The sequence below is a fragment of the Notothenia coriiceps genome, unplaced genomic scaffold, assembly GCF_000735185.1.
Source record: "Notothenia coriiceps isolate Sejong01 unplaced genomic scaffold, NC01 NC01_scaffold00009648, whole genome shotgun sequence".
NCBI classification, from domain to species: Eukaryota; Metazoa; Chordata; class Actinopteri; order Perciformes; family Nototheniidae; genus Notothenia; species Notothenia coriiceps.
The window spans coordinates 120,268-141,927 of NW_011342349.1; the positions used below are offsets into that span (position 1 = coordinate 120,268).

The 21,660-nt window shown below is 41.0% G+C and overlaps 1 protein-coding gene across 1 annotated transcript in view; it reads right to left on the bottom strand.

Moving 5' to 3' along the window:
* LOC104945415 (peripheral-type benzodiazepine receptor-associated protein 1-like) overlaps window positions 1-21,660 on the bottom strand; it is a 41,553-nt gene that overhangs the window by 18,803 nt on the left and 1,090 nt on the right. Inside the window, exons 2-3 of the mRNA XM_010771077.1 lie at window positions 19,592-19,735; window positions 13,103-13,246 (exon numbers count right to left, since the gene is read on the bottom strand). Coding sequence (XP_010769379.1) covers window positions 13,103-13,246; window positions 19,592-19,729 — 282 coding nt within the window. The 5' untranslated portion in view covers window positions 19,730-19,735. The remainder of the gene's footprint in view (window positions 1-13,102; window positions 13,247-19,591; window positions 19,736-21,660) is intronic.

The window sequence follows — 21,660 nt, forward strand, 5'->3', positions numbered from 1 at the left end:
TGTGTGTGTGTGTGTGTGTGTGTGTGTGTGTGTGTGTGTGTGTGTGTGTGTGTGTGTGTGTGTGTGTGTGTGTGTGTGTGTGTGTGTGTGTGCAAGCATGAATGAGTTGCATAACTAGCATCTCCAGGCATACACCCGTCTTAAGCTCTTGTGCATCCACAATGTTCCAGACTCCCCATCTGAATCCTAAAGATTCAAAATCCCTTAAAATTATTCATGTGCAAGAAGTACTCTCATAAAAACACACATCCACACTCTATTAAGTTAAAACTGAAAGTGTAGGAAACCCCGTGCCATTGATGGATATGTAAATAGAGGTCTTAAGAAATATCTGAATACAAAATATGTGACTCAGACAGATTAAATGAATTTGGAAACCCAGCCTACGCAGTCAAAGACGTTTAATTTGAACAATATCTCCAGTCCAAAAGATTAAATGTCAGGTCAATGTGGCAGCAGAATTGTTTGGCACAGTCAGAATCTTCTTCAAAACTCAGCAATCAGTGTACAGTCTCCTGTGCTAAGCGAAACCACACACTCAATGTTTGCTAAGAATTACGTGTTCAAAGACTGTGCACAAATTCTGTGATATGTAGTAGTGAAGCGCCCTGGTTTCTCTACATCCTGCAGTGTATGTGTGTGTGTGTGTGTGTGTGTGTGTGTGTGTGTGTGTGTGTGTGTGTGTGTGTACACTGCCAGCCTCTCACAGAGCAGGAGACAATCCACAGTTTTATGGAGGAGAGAGGACAGAGGAGAGGCAGGGAGAGGCCAGCGCTACCGCCAGGAGAGATTAACTTCTCCTCCACGTAACACACATCCTCATTCACCTCACTCTTCAACCTCCTCTGTCTCTTCTCCTGTTACTCATGCGAGCGCTGCCTGGGTTCTGTAATGTTCCTGCCTGTGTATGTGTTTATATATATATATATATATAGTTTATACAGTGTTTGCTTGTGTGTCTCCATAGGTGGTCAGGGATGTGTGTTAACATATAGGTATGTCAAATAAAGTCAAGAGTCCCAAGTAGCTATGTTTTCAAGTTTTCTTAACAATTGCCATTTGCATTATTATCTAAGATCGCCATTTCAATGAAATCCAGATATTGTACTTTCATGATTATCAACTTTCAGGGGACATCATTTAAAATTGAAGCTACATTTGTTACCAGAGAAACTGCAATCTCTCCTATCTGGATGTAAATCCAATCTGAAAGTGCTCCTAACAAGGCCAGGGAGGAAAACAGAGCCCATGTGAGCATATTCACTTTGACTGATATGTAGAGGTGCTCCAGCTGTATTTTATAAAAGAGGGCCCTCGGGGGGGGGACACACTGGCCTCTCCGGAGAATACACAAGCCCCACGGGGAATATTAGGGCATGTGAATGTGCAAATTGAAGAGTGTGTGTGTGCGCTGTATGTACATACTGAGGGAGCAGGCAGGGAGAGTGAAACAGGGCTCCCATGACGTGGGCAGCAAAGCTTCCAGTCACATTGATGACATAACACATTTGATGTGAACAGGACCTATTGTTCCCTCAGGCCACACAGAGAATATCAGAGGGCCGGGAAATAAGTTTGTAGGAAGATCAGAGCAATGCTAATGAGGAGCCCAAGAGCTGGTTAGGGATTACATGTGCTTCGATGGACATTCATGCTCACATAATGCTTGGATGAAACTTAAAGCTCAGAATACAAGTGCACACACACACACGCCTGTATATAAACACTCAAGCACAAGCAAATCCATAAAAAGACTCACACACGAACGCCACCCGGGTCCCACATGATTCTATATGTGAATACACATTCACACAATTCCCACAAATACACATTCACGTGACCCCAATCTGCAGCAAAACACACTGCACAAGCTACTAAATAATTTACATCTGACCCCATTGCACAGTTGCTCAAATGTACAGTATGCTAGAAATTCCCTGACAGAGCCTCAGCAGAGGTTTCCTCACCACTGCTTTCTATGAGGGTTTACATTCAAGATCTATATTTATACAAATACATTAAATAGCATATTTTGTATGGATATCTCATCCAAACAAAAGGGGAAACTAAATGATTAATGCAGTGGTAACAGCATAAGACTTGTATTTTATTCTAATCAGCAGATTCTTGCTGAACACCGTCCTCTAACAAAGACAAAACCCTTGCAGTGGGTTATGTAAGTATTGGTCTCTTTCATGACTGAAAGTAGATTTTAGAATTCATTATAATATTTTAGTTAATGTCTATCAGTCACTAGACATTCAAGTCCCTGAGCACATTTCTTAATTGACTCAGGTCAGAAAACCAATGGCTACTGTACTGTTCCTTCAATTAGATCATGAGTATTAGCCACTCCTATACAACGGATATATTGCTCTTCAGTTGCTGTTATTACTTTTTTCCTTTTTCCACTCAAAGCGATTAATAACATTTGATTTGAAAAGGTTTACATAAATAAACCATAGCTAGCTTTACATATTTGACAACCATTTGTTTCACAAACATTGCACAAGCTATGAAATGATTCCTCCTGTGAGCAGAGCAGCAATGCAGCTGCCGTGCAACATGTAAAAAAGCGATGAATCTGCTGCCATGACTATATCGCTACCCTTTGAACTAAACATGCAAAGCTCCATGAGATAATCTTTTAGCGACTTTGGTTTCAACAACAAAAAATGGACAATGAGACTTTGGGATTTAAAAAACAGTCATTTACGGAGGCCAAAACTGAAACTCATCCTCTAGACACTTAAAAGGTTTGACTGTATAAAAACCAAAAGTGATTGTCCTTTACTTTTCTACTTGAATTTCTGGTCAGGACTTAGTGGTTTAAATTCTACAATGGCTCCTGTAACAGGAAGCATGTGACCGAGTTTGAGGTCTCAAGTGAGCAGGACTCAGTGGTGCAGAGCGATAGGTGACAGTTACAGGAGCACAGGTCCTGTCATGTCATCTGTATCCGAACAGGCTGGTCTGTCTGACATTGTGTACTCTCCCCTGACCTCCCTCCTGTCTCCCTCCATCTAGTCGCCCTTGGTGTTCAGTCCACCGTGATTTTGACAGAAAGGAGTTGAAAAGGAAGAAGAAAAGACGTCTTTAAAAAAAAGGTACAGGAGACAGTGGGAGACAATAAGTGCTGCAGAATTAAAGTCCTTTTTTTAGGCATCCTCCTTTGCTAAAGGGCTCACCTCGCCTGGCAGTGCCATGCGTAAAGGATGTAGCGGTACAAAACCAAACTGAACACTAAAATTGTAAGTCTTTTAAGTGCACATTGGTCTGCTTTATTATCCTACACGTCCCGAAACTATTAACATTGGACAACTTGGTTCAGGGTCATATAGAGTGCCACAGCCACAGTGACGCGTCCTAAAACCCGGAAGTAAGCTGCGCATGGGTTCCTTCGACAAAAAAGCAATAAAAATTCTCCATAGGATTTTGGAAAATAGCTGGAAATAAGGTCTGTGGTTGAAACACATTTAAGAGACGGATCACGTTTTGTTCAGTCGGATCATCTCCACATGTCTACCCTACTTTTACAATCATAAATCTAATTTATAGATTTTGGTAATGTCATCCAGAGGATACTTGTCCTTAATTGATAGTCAATGGTTAAATGATGACGATGCAAAAGAAGAAATACATGTGGTTAAGCCTTGGAAAACATCGATCTGTTATACATTAAATAAATATGACAAAATATCAACCAGGTAAGAAAGTGCTCAAATCTGTTGAAATATGTTATATTAAACTGTATTTTAATCTAGACTTTAATCAGACATCCATTTACTACCGACACTTCCTCTGTTCCACCTTCCTTCTGTGCCCCACCCTCCTCTTTTTGCGTTTCCCCTCTGCAGTGCTCTGTGTCTTTTCTCTAATATAACTTCTGTGTATCTTGAAAAGCTGCCAGGAAATGTGCGGAGGAAATGTTCCTTTATTGTTTCCCTCTCTGCTTCCCCCGCTGGCTAAATGACATCAACACTTATGGCATGCATGCTAGCAATCAATACAGCACTCACTCATATTCAGGCATGCGCTCGCATTGGGGACTACACATGTTGCGTGCGCACACAGACACAGAATCACACACACACACACAACAGGGGTGGGGTGTGAGGGGAGGGGGTTGCTATAGAAACTGTTCTCTTTCAGGTATGGAGTGTCAGGATGATAAAAAAAAAAGTAGCAATGAAGTATCGCATGCAGCATATCTGATGCCCTTTGAATTATCTAAATGCAAGCCGGAATACAGGTCCTGCAATGTGCCATTTAAACCTACAGGATGAATGAACAGTCAGTACACCAAAGATGCACACTGACCAATAAGGACTGTACAAATCAAGTCACATTGTGGAGTCCACTCTATACGAGGTGGATGTGTAGTAGAGTACAGTGCATGCATGGATACACTCTGTTAATAATACAGTGAATGTGGGAGAGTCTGTGTGGAGGCATGTAATAGAGAGTAAAGAGTAAATGTGTAAACGTGCCATTGTCTGTGTGTAACGCACATGGTAGGCATGCTGATCTTTAACCGTCTTTTCTCCATAAGTTAGTGCATGTATACATACAGTATGTGTTTATTATGTGCTGCCACACCCAGAAAGGCTGCTTCTGTACGGGATTATTGCAGTGCCTGCATGTCTCAAGAAACATTTTTGATTAGTCAAGGAGGGAGTCTTTTGACTGCCAGACTCACTGATAATCTCAGGAGAGCTGCAAGGAAATCAGCCATGAGACTAAAAACACAAGTTTCATTTCTATCTTTTTTTCCTCCCCTCTCTCCTTCTCGCCCTCTGGCATCCAACTGAACAACAGCTGGCACTGCAACCAGTCTGCCGCATGGAGAGGAAAAAGTGGAAGAAGAAATGGGAGGATTGTGCAAGAGGAGTACGATTAGGGGAGTGTGTAAAATGCTCCTTATAAATCCTAATACACTATGTGTACCTTTGGTAAAACCAGGGAAAGGAGAGAAATTAGATCACAGACGGAAAGTAACACTGCACTGACAAAGCAAGGTGATGCATAAGATACTAACTAATTATTACACACACACACACACACACACACACACACACACACACACACACACACACACACACACACACACACACACACACACACACACACACCTAATTGAGGAAACAAATTCTCAACTTGCTTGAAAATTAGGACTTTACTATCATGAAAGGATGACATTGGGACATGATAAGAGACTTCAGTGAAGTGTTTTATACTGAACTGCCACCAAAGTTTGTGTTTTACTTGCCATCTATGTCTTTTCAAACTTTTCACCAATATAAATATAAAGGAAATGATGTGTTTTATGTTTTAAGCGAGGAGACAACAAAAATTCAACTGATACTTAATGGGCAGCGACATGATGGAAGAATCCAAAAATATTAGACACACTTTTTACCCGAGTACAATGGTTGTTGATTGCTTACAGTTCACACCATATTGTCATGGCTTCAATCCCTGCCATTTCTGTCCTCTGTCATAACGGGATACAGGATATAGTTTTTGTTCGCAACACAAACTACATCCTACAAGGTAAGAATTAAAGTGTGGTTGTAATATACTGCATGACTTTTAGCAACGTAATATACAGCAAATAAGTTTATAGAATGGACCAGCTTGCCATGCACATAAACACACAAATATATGGCAACTGCCTCATGATGTTAAATATCTAGAGAGTGTCAATCAGCTATGAGTGGGTTAATATTCATCACCAACACCTGGCAACCCCTGAGCAGGCAGGAACCAGGAAAAGCTCAGGTTACAGGGGCCGACCACGTCAAAGCGCACACACCAAATCAATTTGTTTGACAAAGCACCAGAGATTTGTCTCTCTCCCAGTGTGTCTAAGCGCCCATGTGAACATGTGTCTACATACACTGTTTGACATATACCGCTAGCATGTGCCCACGTACTGCATTAAGACTACATTCATCTTTTGACAGCAGTCAAAAGGCAGGGCATTTTTACACTTTACTGAATAATCCATGTGCACACACATTTTCACATGCACATACTAACCTTTCCAAGCTACAAACGCCTCATTAGACCCATTTGCCGTAACCCCACCCCCACCCTTCGACACACACGGCACACACCCACACATCTCCAAACAGGTGGCCCTGCTACAGTCAAGAAACAGAGATCCGGAGGTCGTCTTATCCTCATTAAGTCCCGGAAGACACAAAATGTACAAATCCTTCTCTGCTTCGCACCTCTGTGAGGATGTCTGTCTCCTCCTGCAGCAGCTGCACAGACAGCTTTTCCCCAGCTGCTTGGCTATGCTAACCCTGTGCACTATATATAGGACTCAACAGAGCTAAATCAAACACAAACTCAACCGAGTCAATGATGCGGAGAAATACAGCGGCTGTAAAGAGGAAGCACAGTGGTGATAAAGGATTGGTAATTACCGTGCGTGTTGGCTAGCACAGGAGCATCTTGACTGAGGTGTCGCTTACTCCTTCTTGCTCTGATCTCCTCCCTTCTTCCCTGCTCTCTCTGGGTGGGGAATTGTCAAACGGCTGCAGCAGCATCAGCAGCATCAGTAGCAGCTCCGGGGCCTGCGTGTCTCTCCCTCTCTCTCTCTCTCTCTTCCTCTTTCCTCCGCCCCCTCTCCACATACTCTCTCTATCCTATCCTCCCCACCCCCGAAGACCCTCCTCCTTAACACCCTTCCTCCATAATTTTCTCCTTTTCTCTTACACGCTGCCGCTCACTCTTCCTTTGCTCAATTTCCCCCTCCTCTCTCTCTTTCTCTTGCGAGCTGTACGCGTGTGCAGCGATCTGCAGAAATCCTCTCTGTTGAATTAATCAGCCAGCTCCACTGCAACAACCATCAGCTACATCACGAGCTACTGTTGGGAGGAGAGGTATCGCTGGCAACCGGAAACAGACATCTTGGAGTCTGGGATACGAATAGGGATGATTTTTTTTGGAAAGCTTCCCTGTACAGCCACAGTCTGGATACTTCCTGCTTGTCTGCCAAATTGACTGAAATGACAGCCTGCATGATGCTGGCTGCTGCCGGACAGACCCTCCCTTCCTCTTCTCTGAAGCCCGTCTTAGCCCATGACACTAATTGAACAGGGTCTTCATTGATTTACTAACATACACAAATTAAACAATGATGTTGATGGTATTTATAAATAAATTAAAGCTTTAGCGGGCAAGTCACTGTTCAAATGGTTGATGACAGATCATAGAAAGGTAAAATGTTGAAAAGTAAAAATGATGAAAGTGTATTTTACTGTAATTTGATGCTTTAAAGTTGTCCTTAGTCCCTTCATTTATTTTAAATTCAATATAACAAGGTACATGTCCTCATACATTGAGTATATGTCAAGTATATATATAAAGCATATGCATACGTTACTTATTTTCTATTCCATGTAGGGGCATTCAAATGTATATTTGTTGCACATGCAGTAGTCAAAATTAAATGGTTAACATTATTTGTGTTCTGTTGTGTAACTTTTTATTGGCAGTGCCACTATTTAAAAACTGTTTTTTTATCTTGTCTGAATATAGACAAATGTTTTCAAATGTCTGTTATTCGAGGCAAGTGTGACTATTGAGGATGGGTCGTTTAAGTTGTGTGTCTTAAGATGGCAAACCACATACTTTGGTGCAGTGTGCACAGGGGTAATCGGTAGTCGGGCCTTTTTGTCTCCATCTTTGCATTGCCTTTGTCTCACAAGTTCCATTTCATGATGGCAGTTCTTCCCGTTGGGATTTTTTTCAGGAGTCCCCTCCCAGTTGCTCAATGTGATGTAAAATATGTGGGCAGCTGGGTGGAGATTACAAAAAAGACCTATTCTTGTTCTTTTGCAGAGTGCTGCAAAATAATATTGTTAACCTATAGTGGTGCTAAATGATAAGTTAAAGTGGACCTATCATGCTATATTTGAATAATATATTGTAGGGCCATACCTATATAAAACATGTCTGAAGTTTTTTTTTCAAAATACCAAACAGATCATGCATTTTAGCCATGCCTCATTTCACTCTATTTGCTCTTTTCCAGCCTTGTTTTTGCTAAGGGCTGAATCTGTGAGAAGTCTTCTTCGCTGCCTGAGACTGCAGACTACAGCGCCACTTACAGGCCTGGCATATGTACTACAGCGTCTCCAGCGCTTTCGAGCGGCAATGGCCGTGGCCCCCATTCCCCTGATAGGTGTAGAGTTGCCCATATAGGCGGAGCACCCCTTTTCTGACGTTAGAAAAATTCAAATCTGTATCAGCTCCGTTGCAGCCCCGTTTTTAGAGATTTGGGTATGGAGGAAAAGAGAGAGGGTTGTGTTTTCTGACACTTGGTGAGTTCCCTGACACACCGGGAACACATTCATGTATAAAAGAGGTACAAAAGCGCATTTTGCATGATAGGTCCCCTTTAAGGAATCCCAATGTTGTTACAAATCATCATGAAGGAGTAATACATTACAACCTAATTGAATGGAAAGCAGGTTGAGATCTGGTGGACCTCTACCGACCAATTGAGCAATGAATGGCTGAAATAAATCTATTGTAACCACAGGCTTGTTTCTTCCTAGAAACATTTAACAGCAACCGTCGCAACCTTTGAAAGCTACAGGGGGTGAAATTACCAGCATCATTTCTGTTCATTTACTCCACACCCGCTCAGATACTGCTTTGATATAACGTTATCTGACAACGCAACCCAAACTTAAAATTCTACATGCAATAATTGTGAGGCTCAATTTTATCCCCATGCAAGTCATTATTCCATTTTCGCTCAGTTCCAACTGTAATCCTCACAGATTCACAGCTTTTAGCCTTTAACTACACCACAGAACACACTTGCTATCACACTGCCTACACTTCTCTGTCACAATGAGTAATTATATCGTATTGACATCAGCTTATGTGTGGGGGGTTCATGTGTGTCCATGCGTGTGTATGTGCGAGTGTGGGTATACAACAGTTAGCCCCTAAAAAATGATTTAATCCGGTTAAGGGGATTTTCAATTAATCCAGGAGGGCCCTACATTTTGACAGTGCGATATTTTTAGCACATTTTCCTTCTGATGCAACAGAATTTATTTTCCTCTGCAATTTTAAAGCCAATATGATTCACTGCTCTCACAGGAGTGACGGCAAATTTGTTTTCGCGTCAGTGCATGCTCTGAAAGCAAGCCAATGCTGGATATTTATGTAACTACGCATCTCTGTAACCATTATTTGTAAGATTTCTTTAACTGTGATTTCTATAGGCAGCTCCAAGTCAAAGAAGGACGTAAGCATTTATAGTTGTGGTTATGCTGATTATGAGTCATAATAACTCTGAAGAATAATATATATATATTGTAAATAACTTTATACGGTCATTATGAGTAGTTCCGTTATAATAGTGAATGGTGTAGTACTTTCCGGAACAGTAAGGAAACCAGGAGTGATCAGACTGTGGCCGCGTTACATTGTGTCTGTGGGTTTTAAGTTTATAATGATCATAGAAAAACTAACATGAAATTGGTTTTATCACGATATATTATTCACTCACTATCAAAAAGAAAGTATAACAAACTTCTCAGAAAAGGTCAGAAATGTGATAACATGCTGGCATGGCCTCTCTGATATACATCTAATCTGCTTAAATGACTGCAGGCATGACGCTGCACAGGCCAGATCAGTGGGTGGACGCACTAAGGAGGTTAGGACAGGAAGTAAGAGGGAGGGTGGGAACGATGGAGACGACAGAGAGGACAAATGTATTAGCAGAGTCGAGAGAAGGGAAAGACGTGGAAGTTATGGGGTACAATGCGAGATAATTGAGAAGTGAGAGACGGCAAAGAGCAGAGATAAATGTAAAAACAAAGAGGCTCACAGATGGGAGGCTGCTACAACTTGCAATTTGAGGATCCCGCGATCAAAGCAAACACTACAACTAGCACGCTAATCTGCTAGCATGTTTTCACTGGTTGCTGAATGAACTATTAGGCTGTTATCTAATAGAATACAATAACATGGGTATGGTTATTATTATTTTCAAAAAAGGCGCAATCGACACATTTTAGCACAAACAAAGGATCCAACTGATCCGTCACCCTGCAGGTCATAGCAGCCCTTTGAGATTCTCTCTTAACGGGAAGATTTACAAACCTTGACCCATTGGTTTCATCGCTTTGTTCACGTTACGCACAGTAGCCTAAGTGATACAGTAACAAAAAACCTTAAATATATTTTCTTTTCTGACCGATTTTCTAAAGGGTAAAACTAACTGTAGATGGGTAATGTAGTTGTATAGAGACAACTCACGCCATCTGATAACACTGTTTAAGATCAACTTAATTAAGAAAATAATAGAAAACTCAGCTTAAACACACCCCGTCTAATACCAGTTGTTAAAAACAGCCCTTTGAGTCAAAACAATGTGAATTTTCTGAATATCCTGTGGGCGGTGGAGGAATTATTCCAGCTGATTTGTGTTACATTACACTAGACTACTATTAACCCCGGTTTTTCGGTGCGTCCTTGATTAGAGGGAGTTGAAAATGAGATTACTGGGTCAGCTGAGACAACCCGGCTATTAGGGATTATTGATTAGTTGTTGTTCTTGTCGCAGTTGGACAGCCCATATCATCATGAGGACTATCATCTGAGTGGGCCAGCTGCTAGCAGTACACAAACGTTGCCATGGGGATGGTGTCCAGGGAGACAGCTGTGGCCTTTTAGCAGCAGCCGCACAACACACAGAAGGTCATTCTTCACCTAAGGTACCCTTCGCCGACTGTCCGTCACAGATTGTTTCCAGGCAACCGGTCTAAGGCTTTTTGTTTGTTTGTTTTTCTAGGAAGCCGTCCACCCTCAGTATTTTTTCTTGCCATTTCGGGAGCAAAACAACAAGTGAATTGAAAAAACACACAGAGACAAGAGAATCTAGCCCCATGCAATTCATTCTCAATGATACGACAAGGATTAAATGATAGAGCACTGAGTGGTAGATTTTAGGCATTTACTATTGCCTACAGCAAAACCAAGCACAATTACCTAAGTACAGAGGAATAACATGAAAAAGGAGCTGCAGTTTCATTGATCTGGGTGTGGAAACTTCACTGACATTTCAGCACCTCGTTAGTGACATGGTGAACAGACGTCTATTTACACATCCAACATACGGAGCAAGATAAGCATTCATTTTATGTCTCTAATGGCAACCTGGTGGAAAAACCCTGATGATAACTCCTTTTATACAAGTAATGTTCGAAGATGTTATATAAAAAAACTGAGGATAGCCATAGCATGCTGCTGATAAGTGACTAGATATGTGATGTGTTTTATAATGAAAACGTATATATTGTGCAGTCAGCGCCTGGAAGCCTTCCATTAAAACCATAACTAAATAGCTGGCTAATCAGCCATCTGGTGTGTGTTTTGTAACAGAATCTCTCTTAATCTTTTATCTGTGATAAGATAATCTTTTATCTGTTTATCTGAGTGTTTTCTTCCAGGTTTTACAAAGCTTCTTTTGAAAACTACATTCAGCCAGGCTGTACATTTGATAAGCATCAAGAGCTGTTTATAATTACAGATGTATTTTTACGACATTTTCCTTTACCTAATTAAACTGAACGGAAAAAACTAATTTAGCAGTGGATTGAAAATGTATAGATGTGATTCAGGGACATGTGCTTTGTTTCTTTCAATAGGTGTATGGATGGAGTATATCTGCATGAGCAAGCCCACTCTCATGACTGAGCTTCTCTGAGTCTAACTGAGCCATAGCTGAGTCTGTCTTTGCATGAATGACCATAATGCAGTCTGTGATAGTGTGGCTGTCAGCAGTGACAGCATAAAGACTGCAAGGCACCCAGCTGGACCATCTCCAACAGTATATCCTCGTATACGAAAAACACACACAAACACGCACACACACACATACATAATTACATAACATTATTGAGTTATGTTGCTGACTACAGCATGTTAGCTTTGGTGACAGACGAGGTTTGTGCCAAGGATCTTGGCTGTGAAGATGGACAAAATAACCCACTGTGCAGGTTGTCATAAATCCCTCCATAAACAGAAAGGTGTTAACGTTATCAGATAAAAAGAGAGAACATTCTAAAATGTAAAACATTGTGCTGTGTTTTAAGCGATTTCATGTCATGTAGTGAAAGGAGAGTGCCCAGTGGTTACTGGGAAAGATTTTTACATAATGTTGTTTCTATATGGCTTATTCATCATGTTTGTGTAGTTAACATATATTGACTTATGGAGGCAAAATAATGATAAATAACTTTATCAAATAATTGTTGTTGTTTCGGTCCACACAGGTTTCTCAGATATGAACTCAGGTATGCTTCTATACCAAATGAATGAGCAAAAGGCGACTGCACCCATTCACAGACCAAATGACTGACCGTTTAAGCCTGAGAGCTACACTGAACTAAAAAACTGTGTTTAAACCGTTTGAAAATGCTGACTGCTATAGCATGCAGGTTTTCTCTTTACTAAAACTAATGTCAAGCCATAGAGGATTATAACAGAAGCAGCCATTATGTTATGTCAGTTCCCCTTTGCCAGTCTGTCCACACTCCTGCAAATGGGCGTGTTGCCAAGACAACGACTCGCACACCTTGCCATCGGAGACCACCTGGGGGAGGCCTCCATAGGACTAACCACACAAATGCATGCATGAACATACATAGGGCAAGGAAAACACACATGACCCCCACACACAACACTCCCAAGCACTAAACACACCTAAGCATTTTACACCACATTACACATGCCCACATGTCTGCATAACAGACCAATCAGAGGGAGTATATGTACACAGGCCCATGCGAGTCACACCGCTACCTCTGCGTCCTTGAAGAATAAAAGCTGCAACAGGGACTTGAATAAAGTGAATCACTGAACTCCTTACATACATACTGTCACGATAATCACATCTCAATGTTTTCAATTCAAAAGGAGATTTATATGTACAGTATATACCCATGGGCAGGCAAAAATACATGTATTTCAAAATGTTTATAGTAAAAGAGGGTGAGGGACGAGATTGTGTTCTTCAGAGAAAAAAAAGAGAAAAGTGTGGTGGTGGGAGTGGAAAGTTTACCAGTTTCCTATACTGCTGTTTCTCTTGGCGTAGCGTGGCAACCTCAAGCCTGAGAGCTCTGTTTCTCTCCTCCAGCAGTCGAAAACGGCTCACATTGTGGACCAAGTGTCCCGTAGCTTGCTGGGAGGAAACTTCATATCTACTCTGCAAGAAAAAAAGATGAAAAATTACTGATATTTGAATTTTTGGGTATAATACTGTTCTTAGCATTAAGCTTAGCTCTGCCTTAAAACATCATACAACCATGCTTAATGACAATTCATACATGCTGATGCTAAACTTAGCACTTATCATACTCACTATGGTAGATTTGCAGGTAAGCATTATATTATTTGCCAAAAAGCAAGAACTGCTGGATTTAAGGTAATTAAAATGTATAATTCATTTTTCATTCATCCTTAGTGAAACAAAAGTAAGACCAGTTTTCATGGCAAACAATTTCATTCAAACACATAAATGTGAACCTACATTTTAAAACTAGGGGATGATACATAATTTATAGGGCAACCTCTCAATAAGATGTGGCTATATTTGACTGGATACATAAAACACTAGCTTGTGGAAAAAGCCACAGGCTATCTAAAATACTTTGTATCACTTATCAGGGCTCCATATATATCTGTACCAAAATCACTAGGCAATCCATCCAATAGATGTTGAGGTAATTTAGTCCACACCAAAGGTGGTTCAGAAGACGAACACACAGGCAACAATGTAACATCAGGAGCAAAGGAGCACACGATTAATAAAAGTTATGAAAGAGGACATAGGTTGGCTGTCAATCTTGCTTACAGTGATGTGCTCGGGCTTTAGTTCCATCTCGTGGGGTCAGTCACGGGAAAAGGATTACCAAGCCTGAAAATGAAGCTGCTACTGCAACAGGTTTTGAGGCTCAGCAGGATTTGCCAGTCAGTGTTTTTCTCCTTAGAAGTTTTCTTGATGGGTTAGAATGGCCTTTGAAAGTGAATTTTCACTCTGACGCTTGAACCCTCCATGGAAATAAACTGCATATCTGTAATAGGCAGTCTGGAAGCTTCTATTGGGGTCTGTGAACAGTTTCTTGTCAGTTTTCCCTAGCAGGGCAAATATTTGTACAATTTGATGGAACTTCGTTTTAGCTTTAGCAATTGTCTTGTTTTGGAAAATAACTGCTCTGCTGTCAATCTTGTATTCAAAAAAAAATATTCCAATCACTTTGAGGCCACCAGAGGGGCTGCAGATAGAGGAACTGAGCAGCTGTTTTGCTGAGGCAAGTGGGAAGTCGATTTAGGATAAATCCGTGTAAACTCTGCCTGTGGCTCCTGAAATTAAACACCCTCCAAGGATGTACTGCTTTCATTTGGTCCGTATTCTTTTCTATGAATTTAACTAAACATTTGATTCGATGTTCTGCTCCAAAATCTCTGCTTTTAGTAATACAAATGTATGAAATGGGAATATTTTGGAGGGCAACCATCTGAAATCCCAAACGGGGTGTTGTCCTCCCATTTGCCTCCTGAAAAACCACACTTAGCCAGCCTAGCCACTCCAATACTACCAAAGCTATACAAAGGGAATACATTACCACCAACTGAAAGATGATTTTTCTCTATCCCTCTAAAATTCAAATGACATATTTCCCATTAGGAGAATAAAAAAGGGTACCAATATCATCGCATTGTTCATTTTGAGCTCTTTTTCATTGTTGGGACCCCATAACAGACCAAACAACAGATGGTTCTAATATCAGTTTATATTACTCTGATATATCAATTAGCATGTTAGCAGAGTGTTTGGTATCTTGTCAGGCACACAAAAGCACTTGCACACACATAAATAACAACCAGATCCCCTGACTGCAGGCCAGACTTTCATACACCACAAACAAATAAAAAAAACAAAGTTGCAAGCAATATGTCTGATAACACAGACAGCCAAAGGCTCCAAAGCCAGTATGATGGAGCTGCCAGGCAGACAGAAAGACAGCCAGATACTGTACACCTGCTAATGCAGCAGACCTGCCAAGCACACAAGCATGCAGATAGAGCCACCAGTGTGATGTTGTGGACTCTCCAAGAACAGACAGAGAGAGAGATAGACCTGCCAACCAGGACTGTGTGTTTTCCAAACAAACAGGCAGACTAACACATTCAGTCAGCCTATTCAGAGTGAGATATTAGGCCATATGGACATCCATGTGAAGTGATTTGAGTCATTTAGACCAGAAAAAAACACTAGGGCAAAGCATGAATGGTTATCACTATGGTAACCTGACAACATGTGGTTATTAGAAAATTACAAAAATGACTTGTAGTTGACTGGACTCTGGAGCAGGTAATGGTACACATCCATGCTTATCAGTGCCAGGTTGAGATATCTAATGGCGACATGATAAGTTGAGCCCCAAATCAGTCACTCAGGCAGAAGCTGTGACCAGTAGCAGGTCGGGCAGCGTCCAATTGTGACGTCCACTTGGGAGACATCATCCCTGCAACGAGGGAGCTGCTGAAGCTGCTCCGACTGGAGTTCTTTCAGAGTGGGGAATCATGACGCACTCATGTGCTCTGGGGCCACAGGAAGTACTGACAACATCTTCTGCTAAATGTGAGCTGGGAGGGGAGGAATTCAAAAAGGGACATATACTGAGCCATGCATCCACTCCCAAAGATGTGTTGTCATACAAACACTTTCTGAGTGCCAGTCTTTTCAATCCAGTGTGGATGAACAAGTAGGACACTGCATCACATAAGAAAAGTTCAAACTATTATATCACTGGTGACCATACGATACCAAAGACTCTTCCATTTCATAACACTAAAGAGGGTTCCCTGTTCGCCTGGTTTATGGTGTTAGCAGGCTGCGTTTTCTTCTTGGGTTTCATGGACAAACTTACTCGTTACATTTTTGGGGGGGTTTTGTCCATTTCACAAGTTGCTCTTATCCAAGCAAAGCACGGTATTTCCTTTCAATGTGTTTTAATCTAATTGAGTAAAGCTTGTACATGCCAAGGGGTGAGTTACAGGTAAAACATTAAATGAGCCATAAAGGTGTTTTTTGTTTAGTCTTTTTGAAAGGGAGGGTTGAGGCAGCAGAATTGCCTAACTGACTTGCAAACCTGCTCTGAAGCAATCTCGACTACCAAAAGCGTTGTGATTTTTTTTTCTTGATATAACCTCTGGTCAGTGTGCTTAGTCTCTCCTATCCCATCATTTATAATTCCAGCGCTCAGAGGAAGTCTACAATGTTGTACATTTTCCCACGTATTGCCCAATGACTTGCATACCACTGATGACAACACCATGTTGCGTACACTGTGAATAGATTATCCATTTAAAACTGATGATTTGGAGGCGGGGGTTACTTTATTAAGCAATTTTCAATCATTTGGGTGGTTATTAAGATGTTACATGTATACTTATGCAATATGGGCTTTTTAGCACTTTATGCTGTGTACAGTTAGGCTTCTTCCACTTTTTAAGTAAATAAAAGCAACTTCTTTTTTATTTTTTTATTCATCATGGACACCAATAAACACGTGTGTATTATGCAATGATTCACTTCATAATTTCCTGAGATTTGTATGGTATTTCTGCTTTGTTGGATGACTTATGGTGGAGGGCCACAGGAGAAAGGACAATGATAGCAGCATGTGGTGGCTGGCTTTGACCCAATGGCATTGTGGTTAAATGGCATGTGCTCAGCCAACAACTCGACATCCCAACGTAATCTTATTTTGACTAGGCGTGATTTAAATAGATTGCCATACCGCCATCTGGTGTGCAAGTGAATTACTTGCATCAGTGCAGCAGTCAGCCATGTATGTACAGCTATTGACCTGTTAATAAACAGATTTAAAAAGAAAATCAGTTTAAGCCCATCAAACTACTCCTATTCAGAATTAGTGATGTTACAAATGTGGTACTCTTTAATGGATTTAGACAGATTGTAAAAAATCTAGAGTCAACCAGATAGGAGAAAAATGATTGCCAATCATTCTACTCCTCATAAAGAATACATGTTATCTCTGCTGTTTTACAATGAATTACATCTCTAAGAAACACAGCAGCATGCAGAGCATTGTATTGTATTGTGTTTTTGGATGAAGAAAAGCAACAGTATCATACAGTCTAAAAAAGGGGATGTAGACAGCAGTGTGTCAAAACAGGTATGTTTTTGCTGACACAAATAGAGACAATGCCCCTACCTTAAAGGCAATACCCTTTTTGTCCAAAAATGAATCTCTTCCCTTCCGGTCACATCCCAAACTGGCAGTGAAGGCGGAGGTGCTGCATCCATGCGTATGCACGTGTATGCCGGTGCTGGAGTGCCTGGAGTTGCAATGAGCGTTTCTGATCTGCAGCTTTAACAGCTCTGCGGTTTGTATGGCACTGTAACAGGCTGGAAGTCTCTCCCTTACAGTGATGGCAAAAAGAGCTACAGTAGCTCGGCACCCTCAGAGAAAACAGTCCCCGAGTCCCACCCTGAATGTGTTAACGCTTCCTCTTGCGCCCTCTGCTCCTTCCTCAAGTCGGGCTTTGACATTCCGCTCCCTTCTTTTTCGCTGCTTCTCGCTTATGCGCAGACATGTGCACGCCCTGTCCAACTGACCCAAAACGTCACATGCAAAAAATAAAATACATGCAGGCAAGCTTTCCTTTGAATGGATTGTGGGAATCTGTTGAGCAGTGATGTGTAAATCATTACATCAGAGTTTATTTTCTCTGATAACATTTACTAAGCAAAGCAGATCACAGTCCAGCATCCACTTATCTCCTCTGCATCTTACAGAAGATAATGGTTTTCTGTTTTTACTGATAGAAGCAACAATGCATACCTCGCTCCATCCTACATTTATACACATATCGTATTATACTGTCTCATATTTTCACTATGTTTAAGGCATTCCTTGTTATTGATACCTATAACTTTCCTCCAGCATCAATCAAATGTTTACTATCATGTTCCTGGAGAGACCTTCAGATAAACCCATCTCTGTTCTCTCTTCACCTCTCCTGCATCCCTGGTCAGAGGACTCAAATTGAATCTGTGTGGTGTTTGAGTGGGGTAGCATCAGCATCGTGCACTCAATGTACTCAGTGGATATGCGTTTAACACTGTGGACGGGGGCACAGGACAGTGAAGAGGACAGAAAGAAAAGAGACACCAAGTGTGCGTGAGTGAGGAGAGAAAGCACAACGTACGCTCTGTCCCACTCTGTTGCCTAGCAACACTTGCTGTTCCCATGCTTACTGTAGACTCATTACTCTCGTAGTGAATTGGTTTTCGAGCATGACATGGAGCCATGTGAAACCAGGGTTTGCGCCTGGATGGAAACTGGATGAGGCAGAAATGACCCCTTCAAATAACTGATGAATGTGTTATTTTACTAATAAAACAGGCTGCCACCTCTAACACAGCTAGGGTTCTTTATTGACTTGGTGAATATACAGATGTCACGTCAATTTGAGAAGTATGCGGTTCTCTTTTGGCCATATGAAGGGGGGGAATCCTGGAATTGTGTATTTTGATAAACACTTTTTTATGGCACGTTTTACACAATCACATTTTCCAGCAACATTACAGAAATACAGTTTCAAAGAAAAATAATTAGGAGTTGTATTGCTATTGTATTGTGTGTACATCTCTAATTAAAATGGTTGCAGTAAAAGTATAGAAAGCATGTGACAGTCGTTCCTTTTGGGCTGCAGACCTGAATCCTAAAATGCTATGCCAGTTGCCAACAAGACTACCAAAACATAATACAGAACGATTTAAAACACACAACAGGGGACAGGTGTGCATTTGTTAGGGTCGGATGAGGTGAAAGATTACTGAAAACGGATTTGTGGTCAAAAACCCCAAACTGTCTACTATACAAATGTAAAGACGGGAGGACATTCAGTAATAACAATGATGATCATGTTTGAAAACATCATTTTGATGCATTTGTAATAGCATGATTTAGAAAAATCTCATTCGAGTTATAAGATATTCAAATCAGGCTTAGCTTTCACAACATTTTTTATTATTTTAATAAGCTTGCTACACTGAGTGGCAATGTACGATGATGTCCAAAAATGTACGTCAAATGCAGAACTCCATAATTGTTTATTTGTATAAAAGCATTTATAATTGTAGATATCTTTCTCAATTGGGAAAATGTGTAATGCATGACTGAGCTATCCGTTTTTCTATCTTTGCTTAAACCAATCTTAAGACCGTTTAAATAAAGGATTAAATAAATCATGTGTATCCACATTGACGCATTTTGATTATCTTTATGATTAGGGTGAGCAGATGTTCCTTTTTTCTAAAGACAGTCTATTAATGTGATCTTCTCCTCGGAAGTGGACCAATAACCGTGGTTTATGTTACATTAACAGGACCTTTTTTATCATGGCAAGAAAATAAACTCTTATAGACAAGATCATCATTAGAGGGCATATTTCCCCTCCTGAAGTTTTTCCGTGTCGTAGTAACACAGGCCTGCAGAGTGTGTTAGCACAGTACCTTGCACTTAGCCAGTAGGTGATGATTGTGTTTGTTTCTGGCACCGATGATAGCCAGCTGTCTCTGGATCCACTGCAACTCCATCTGAGACCGCCTCAGCCGCTCCTCCACGTTCGCACCGGACGTGTGATCCCGCATTATCACCTGCCAAACACACACAACCAGATTACACATCCTGAAGCCACACACACAAACCTCACATCTCCACACACACGAAAACCAAAACAGAACCTTTGTACACACAAACACTCAGTATTTATATCCAGTCCATCTTAATTGCTTAATGAGTGTTTCAGATTCATACTTTTACTTTTGTAAAACAACTGGACTTCTGCACGTATTTGTTATACTTTTTCAATTATAGCTATACTTTTTTCCTTAATGTACTTCATTACAATAGCCAATTAAAGTATTTATTACTTGACATCAAAATCAGTTTTAACATGCATTTGATATTTTTCAATGGGATTTAGATTTGTTTCCCCACAATCTTCTGCCCTTTTATTTCGGTAGGCTACCATCAAAGCAAAAAATCCATCAAGCAAAAATGTTTTCATTTACAAAATCGCCAGCATCTCAAACTAAATGTAAGAATGAACATTGTTTATAACAAAGGCAAAGTTTATCATTCACAGAATAATTATTATTTAATTATTCCAAGCAGGAACTCTAGAAAAACAAAACAAATCGACTAGACAAACAAAACACTTCTCTGGCACAATTCCTTCCACTTCTTTTATTAAATTACATAATCTGTTTGTTAGTGTAAGTATACAACTAATTCCTGACAGCAATATTTTCCATTCCAACATGCTGCCCCATGCATTAGTAGGTACTGCCTGGTGATTGATAAATACATGTCTGTGTCCATGAGTATGAGTGTTCAGTGAGAGAAAGAGAGAGCCTCTCAGTTACATGAGAGGATTACTGTATCACAACAACACAATGACAGGGGGAGTGTGGAAAAAGCATCAGATTTGATCAGTCACTGCTAAATCCCCTTCTACGCATGTTGTGTCCACACACACACACACACACACACACACACACACACACACACACACACACACACACACACACACACACACACACACACACACACACACACACACACACACACACACACACACACACACACACACACACACACACACACACACACACACACACACACACACACACACACTACGTACTACGTACGTACGTACGTACGTACTACTACGTACGTACGTACGTACGTACGTACGTACGTACGTACGTACGTACGTACGTACGTACGTACGTACGTACGTACGTACGTACGTACGTACGTACGTACGTACGTACGTACGTACGTACGTACGTACGTACGTACGTACGTACGTACGTACGTACGTACGTACGTACGTACGTACGTACGTACGTACGTACGTACGTACGTACGTACGTACGTACGTACGTACGTACGTAGTACGTACGTACGTACGTACGTACGTACGTACGTACGTACGTACGTACGTACGTACGTACGTACGTACGTACGTAGTACGTACGTACGTAGTACGTACGTACGTACGTACGTACGTACGTACGTACGTACGTAGTAGTAGTACGTAGTATACGTAGTATACTACGTAGTAGTAGTAGTAGTAGTAGTAGTAGTAGTAGTAGTAGNGATTACTGTATCACAACAACACAATGACAGGGGGAGTGTGGAAAAAGCATCAGATTTTATCAGTCACTGCTAAATCCCCTTCTACGCATGTTGTGTCCACACACACACACACACACACACACACACACACACACACACACACACACACACACACACACACACACACACACACACACACACACAGGAATGTAGCATTCAGTGACCAGTTTGTGCAGTTAACACCAGAAGGTTAAGAAGGTTAATGCTGCTCGTACCCCAGGAGATTTGACTTAGAGTCTACTGCTGCATCATAATAAAAAACTCAAACCACTGATATCAGTCATCTGTGGTCCTCTTTTAGACTAGTGCACTGGAATAAAAAGGAACTTCAAAACAAGATCAGACAAAAACACAACTTTGTACCTCGATACTATCA